The following is a 5,662-nucleotide window of genomic DNA, read 5'->3' as shown; positions in this document are numbered from 1 at the left end:
AAGGCGTGGCCTCCTCCAGTCACCCAGACCGCTACCTTCCTCTTTTGACCGCTTCCCTTCAGCCACTGTCCCTGGTTCTTCAGTGGCCCCAACCTTCTGGGCCACATGAGGCTGGTCAGGCAGGAGCCCCGAGGATCCGGCTCTTCCTTTCCCCCACTTCCCAATGGGGAGCAGCAGAAAGGGGCAGCAGGTGGCAGGAGACGAAAGGGCCCTAACCCTTCAGCCCGCCATCCAGCAGGGTTGGCGCCCAGCAGGTCCCTTCATGGCTAAGTGGCTCAGGCTGGGTCTCTGCAGACAGGAGCCACAGGCCGAAGCCCGGGGTAAGTGGGTGGGTGGGTAGGGGGAGACTGAGAACCCCACGAATACATACCCAACTGACGGCAGCGCAACTGGGAGGACCCTGGTGTGAGCCAGGACTGGGAAATGCTCAAATGGGCAATGCGGGAACGAAGAGCAACTGTCCCTTCGTGCTCTGCCCTGCTTAGACCCCCCCACTTGGAGCTCAGGTGAGGCTCTTGGCAGTTCAGACAAACCATGGTGGGAGGAATTGAGGATCTGGAAGCCCGGCTTGTGAAGGTTAAAGGGTCCAGCTGAGTTTAGGTCAGGAAGGGACGCCGGAGAGCGAACCTCTAAAGGCATCTAAAGGCAGGAGAGGAGGCGGAGGTCGCCCCGGAGGGCAGGGCCCAAGGCAGCAGGTGAAGCCGGAAGGAAAGAAGGTCTGAAGAGGTCAGGAAGGAGGTTCTCCTTCCCTGCAAGTCTTCCAACAGACCAGGGAGACCCTCGGATGGACAGAGAGATTCCAGGTTTGGGGGGGGGGGGAGGATTTTCCAAGGTCCCTTCTCATTCACACACAGGGATGGATTGCAGGGGTGCCTCTGCCTCTTTCTGACTTGGAAGGCTGGGCGGGGCCTGGCAGCTGAGGGCAAGATAGCCGTGGGGACCAATTCCCACCCCCCACGGGACCCACAGAGCTTCCTGTCATCTCCGGGTAAGGCAGTCCACCTCTGAGCCACTGCTGCCCCCTGCTGGCAGAGCACTTCAGAGGCAGAACAGAGTGGATGCCCCGCCCCCCCAGCGGCCCTGTCACTCATCAGGGCCACACCCACTGTATGTGTCACCAGCCTGAAGGGTTTGCCAAACCATTACTTGCCCTGCCCACAAAGATGATTCACCGCCTGCATGGAAGTGCTAACCAGGAACGGCCTCGGCTGGCCTGAGCACAGGCTTGGGGGGATGGGGGCTTCTTCCTTTCTGAGGGGCCTCAGCTCCTCCCTCCCCCACCCCCGCTGAGCTAGACCAAACTCCCAACCAGCCATTTGCAACTCCCCCCCCCCACATACACACAGAGCCATGGTGTGGGCAGCTCATGCAGGGCAGTGGCCAGGCGCTCCTCCCTGGCATAGCGAAGTCCTGGGCTGGTGGCGGGCAGAGAAAGCAGCTGCTGGGTGCCTCAGTAAGTGGTGAGAACCAAAACCTTCCTGCTGCCAGAGCAAATCCCGCAAGCCAAGCCCCTGGAACGAATGGAATGCAGCCGCCTCCTCCCTCCCTGGTGTGTGTGGGGGGGAGGCCAGAGTGCTGGCTGACATTAATCCCACTCTCCGGCCAGATGGGGAGGGGTCCTGGGGCCACTTGACAGGCAGCGGGGAGCAGAGCCCAGGTGCACAAGTGCTTGAGGGCAGGAGAAGAGGGGCCGTCAGAGACCCTTGCAACCCCCCCTTTTGGGGACAACCCTCACACAGGTGCTGCTGCACCCACCACCAGGAGCAAGCGCTGGAGCCCCCCGTCCGAGGGAGAAGGGCTGCCAGGCTCACTGCCAGGCTGCGCCAGAGCACAGAGCCAATGGGGGGAGGGGACCTGAAGGACCAGCAGGGAAAGGGAGGGGGCCTTCCCAGGGCCAAGGGTTCAGGAGGGCCGCTTGCTGGTTGCCATTACTAAAGTCAGAGGGTCGCAGCTGTGGAATGCTGAACCTGCCTGAGCAGACGGGCGGCAACAGCCCCACCCAGCAACCAACAGCTCCTCCCCCTGCCCCGCCCCGCCCCGCCCCAGAACCATGGGCAGGGTCAAATTCCAGGCAAGGTCCACCAGAGGGGGGCAGTCTTTCACTCACCCCGCATTCTCAACCCACACGTCCAAGGTTTCCTCCTAGGGGCAGGGCACCTTTCTCTCCAGTCACCCCACCCTGGAGGGCCAGGAGCTCCCCCAGAGCCACCATTGCTCCTTTCAGCCAGGGATCCCACCCACAGCTGCCTGAATCCCACAGGGCTCAGCCACAGCAGAAGAGGAGACTACAAGGGCGGAAACTGACTGGATTTCCCCCCCTCCGTGACCCTCCCTGGCTCCCTTCCCTCTACCTGAACTACTCAGAAAACTCAGGTGCTCCGAAAACAGGACAAGTAGTTCTACCCCACAGGCGGACTCGGCACTTGCAGGCAGAAACCCAACAATCCCCACGCTGAGCCTGGGATGGGAGACCACCAGGGAACCCCCAGCACTTGGCCTCGACCGGGAGGTTAGAGACCCACCCCAGGAGGCGGCAAAGGCTTCTTTTGCAGGGCCACCCAGAATCGGGAGGGAGGCATGTGGTGCCCGAGTCTTTCTGACTAGAACTTCACCCCCACCCAGACATTCAGCCCGGGATGAAGTTCAACCCACCGGGAGGTCGGGCAGCTGCTGTCTCCATGTAGTGAACCTCTTTCTAACGTCCAGGGGGAGATTCAGCTTAGAGCCCCCCTCCTCCTCCTCCCCAAAGAGTTCAGCCGGGGTCACCCGAATAGTCCGTGCCGAACTTCCTGCTGAGTCCCCAATGGGTCTCTCCAAGGGCAGCCCCGACGCCTCTTCCTCCTCCTCCTCCGCAGGGTTTCACGGGCGCCCTTCGCTTCTCCAGGGCCACTTTCCCACCTTCTCACTCGAGCCCGCAGCCCACGAGTCCCCGGCGCTCTCGCATCCGCTGCCAGCCGAAGCCGCTCACCCTTGCCCGCAGCCCCCCGCCGGGAGACTCCGGGGAGTTTCCTGGGGCAATTGGCGGGCCGCCGGGAGAGAGACCGCGGGCGAAGATGGGCCGGAGCTTTGGTCCGGCAGGGCCCGGCTTCTGCTCCCTGCCGGGCTGCACCAAAGCGGCGGAACGGCCAAATGCCCCAGGAGGGCAGCCGGCCAAGCGCCCGCGGCCAAAACGGGCACCCTCCAGCGCTGCCTTGGCGAGGAAACGCTCGGAATCGCCGCCATCGCTCCACCGGGCGTCTCGAGGCAGGCAGGGCAAGAGAGGCCGCCGCCGCCGCCGCCTTGTTCGACCGGGGAGAGCAAGGGAGGGAGCGGTCCGCGGCGAGCCGCCCGGCCTCTTCTGGCTCGCTCTCCCGGATGCCCCGGAGGGCTGACGGAGCCGCGCCACAGTTGCCAGCCCCCCCCCCGCGCTGCGGCCACCGGCAAGGCTCCCGGCTGGTCGGGCTCGCCCCCAACCCCGCTGCAGGCTCGGGCAGGCCCCCTTCCGCCGCCGGGCTCCGAGAGCGGCGGCCCCTGCAGGCCCAGCGGGAGGATCAACCCCGCCAGGCGCGGCAGCGGACGCCGGGCGGGAGGGCTCGCCGCTAGTCCCCTGGGTGGCGGGGCCGCGGCCACGCGAGCAGCCCAGCGGCCAAGGCGGGACCTGCCGGGAGCGGCCGAGGGAGGGATGGGCACCGCTCGGGCAGGGCGGCGGCCGGACCGCCCCAGCCGCTAGCGGGCTAGCGGGCTAGCGGCGCGGCCGGCCTCCCCGGACGGCGCGGGGAGACCGCTGGGGCCCGGCTGCTGCCCAGCCGCTCCGCAGAGGCTCCGAGGGCGACGTCGCAGCGGGCGCCCGGCCTGACCGCCACGGCGGCGGCTGCACGTGGAGGGGCGGGGCCGCTGCCCTGCTCGGGGACGGCGCTTGGCCCGTCGGCGCGGCCTACCTGCTCCGGGGAGTCGAGACGCGCGAGGTCCAGAAACTGCGCTCTGCCCGCCGCGCCCTTCTCTCTCGCCGGCCAGAGGCGTCCGGCGGGGAGGTGGGCGCGCGGGGCGGTGGGCGGGCGGCGACGCCTCGGAGGCCCTCCCAGACGGGCGGAGCGACGGGCGGAGCGCGCAGGCGCCCGGGCACGGAGCTCTCCAAGGCCGCGGCTTCTCCTGCAGGGCGAGCGCCCAGACGGGGGCCCGGAGGCCGCGGGACGTTCCCCTCCCCTCGGCTCCCGGGGACTCCGCACTTTGGCGGCGGGTTGCGCGCCTTTCTGAGCCCCGCTGCCAAGGGAGGGTGCCGGCCCCCCTGCGGCTGGGCACTTGGCGCCCGGGGCGTTTCCTGCAAACAGAAAAGCTGCCCTTGTGGGCGCTGGCCTGGCTAGCACAGCGTTGCCCGCGCGGCCTAAGGAGCGCCGCATCTGTAGGCAAGACAAGGGCATTTCGCCTCTTCCAGAGGGAAAAGCCGCCCCTGCACGGCCGCAGGTTGCGCCTGGCCTTCTTTGCTTCGGAGCACCTGGCAGGGGGAGGCTGGGCCTGCTTCCCAGGGAGCCCAGGAGGAGCCCCAGAGCCTGGTCCAGAGTCTACCGGCAAGGAGGAACGCGGGATTGGCCGCGGTTGGCCTGGGACACGCGGCTTCCCCAGGGACCTTGGTCGGTAGAAGCTGAAGAAAGTTGCTTCACCTAATGACCGTGGGATTCAGTTAACTGTGGCAACGAGGCCTGTGGGAACTGCCACTGTTAAGCAATCGACTCATACTTTACAACCACGTCACCTAGTGGTGGAAATTCCACTCCTGATTGCCGTTTTAAGTCAAGGACTACCTGTAGAGAGAGGTGGAAGTTGGGGGCCAGGGTGGGGGCCAAGTGAATCAGCTGCTCTCGCCTGAGCTTCCGTGCAGCCCTTTCCAAAGGCTACGTGAACGTGCACGGCAGATCCATGTTTCGCTGCCTACTGCTCCGGTTAGGCCATCCTTGGACCACTGCAGGGAGCTTTGAAGGGGAACCGGAGAACCCAGAACGGCTGCTCAGAAGAGCCGCCAGGCTGATCCAAGGCTTGGAGGCCGACTCTTAACTCTCTGGGACACCGTGCAGCCTCCACTTGAGCACATTCAACGAAGGGGAGTCCGCCTCTGGTCTGGGCCACTGGGTCCTCCAGAGTCCCACCGTTCTTCTTGTCAGAAATTTGTTCCAATACTCGGCTGAAATCTGGTTTTGTAACTTCCATTCCTTAACCCGCATCCTGCCCTCTGGAAACAGAGGGAGCAGCTGCTCCTGGCTTTAGAGCCAGCGAACATGTTGAGTTCCGGTGGGGGAGGAAGGTTCCTTGGGGATCCTCCTGTCCAGCTCCTGGCTGGTGCGGGAACCCACTGAAGGGCTTCCAGTCTTTCCCGAAACCTCTTCAGTTGCAGCGCTGAGGAGCTCTTACTCTCGGAGAAGGCAAAGAAATCTGCTTCGTCTCTGGGTATCTGACCAACCTTGCATTGATGTTAGCTTGGCATCTAACAGAATGACAGAGTTGGAAGGGACCTTGGAGGTCTTCTTGTCCAGCCCCCTGCTCAAGCAGGAGACCCTGAGCCATTTCAGACAGTCCCTTAAAAACCTTTAGTGATGGAGCACCCACAACTTCTGAAGGCAAGCCGTTCCATGGGTTGATTGTTCTCAGGGTCAGGAATCTCTTCCTTCGTTCTAGGTTGCTTCTCTCCTTG

General features: G+C 64.7%; 1 protein-coding gene across 1 annotated transcript; it reads left to right on the top strand.

Moving 5' to 3' along the window:
• Positions 1–2,026: 2,026 nt before the first annotated feature.
• LOC116508309 (translation initiation factor IF-2-like) lies at positions 2,027–3,906 on the top strand. The gene has a single exon (XM_032216873.1). The coding sequence runs from the start codon at positions 2,804–2,806 to the stop codon at positions 3,707–3,709; it is 906 nt and encodes a 301-aa protein (XP_032072764.1). The 5' UTR covers positions 2,027–2,803; the 3' UTR covers positions 3,710–3,906.
• The last annotated feature ends 1,756 nt before the right edge of the window (positions 3,907–5,662 follow it).

This window comes from Thamnophis elegans, chromosome 4 (assembly GCF_009769535.1).
Source record: "Thamnophis elegans isolate rThaEle1 chromosome 4, rThaEle1.pri, whole genome shotgun sequence".
Lineage (NCBI taxonomy): Eukaryota > Metazoa > Chordata > Lepidosauria > Squamata > Colubridae > Thamnophis > Thamnophis elegans.
This window is presented reverse-complemented; position numbering and strand designations above follow the sequence as displayed.